The 739-nt window shown below is 52.9% G+C and overlaps 1 protein-coding gene across 1 annotated transcript in view; it reads right to left on the reverse strand.

Moving 5' to 3' along the window:
* Nucleotides 1-288: 288 nt before the first annotated feature.
* The window catches only part of EMH_0069630 (ankyrin repeat containing protein / TPR domain-containing protein, putative), a gene marked incomplete at both ends in the record, with an annotated part of 3,773 nt that continues 3,322 nt past the window's right edge, over nt 289-739 (reverse strand). The window contains 1 exon segment of the mRNA XM_013498891.1: nt 289-429. Coding sequence (XP_013354345.1) covers nt 289-429 — 141 coding nt within the window.

The following is a 739-nucleotide window of genomic DNA, read 5'->3' on the forward strand; positions in this document are numbered from 1 at the left end:
CTCCTTTGTTATGTGTGCATCTGTCTGTCCGTGTTATTTGTGCATCTGTATGTTCGTCTGGGTGTTTCTCTTTTCCATTTGTGCATACGGCTGTCTGTTTGTCTTATACACATATAACAGAGGCAAAAGCTACACGTATAACAGAGGCAAGTGCGTTGTTGTCTGCTTTAGTGGGCAGCAAACCAAAGCAGACTTTCATCCGCTTTAGTCTGCTGCCCACATGTGCGTGTAAGGGTTTGCTCGCGTGGGGTTAAGGCATACACAGCCTTCAGGGGTTTGGTCCTATGCCTACTGAATTTGGGTATTTGCGGGGTCTAGGCGGAGCGCCTCCCACAACTGGGCGATGTACTCCTCCTCTGCGCCTTCGAGACGGCGCGCCCGCGCCAGGCGATACTGCGCTTTGCTCCATTCGGGACGCAGCTGGGCCGCCTGAGCACAACCGCAACACCACCCTCCCACGCCCCTCAATGCGTTGGCCGTACAATTGCCCCCCAAACCCAACGCCAACAACAGCAAACACACACCCACACCCACACCCACCCATTCACATACACGCCTACGCCCACGCGCGGACCCCCCCACACACACACATACACACACACGCACACACACACACGCTGATGCTACGAAGTTTGGTTTTTGTTTATGCATAAAACCGTATACCCTATACACCTAAACACAGAATACACAGATGTTACACGCATCGCCTACAACCGTCCAAACAAACCAACTCACAGAC

This window comes from Eimeria mitis, genomic scaffold (assembly GCF_000499745.2).
Source record: "Eimeria mitis Houghton genomic scaffold, Emh_scaff3802, whole genome shotgun sequence".
Classification (NCBI taxonomy): domain Eukaryota; phylum Apicomplexa; class Conoidasida; order Eucoccidiorida; family Eimeriidae; genus Eimeria; species Eimeria mitis.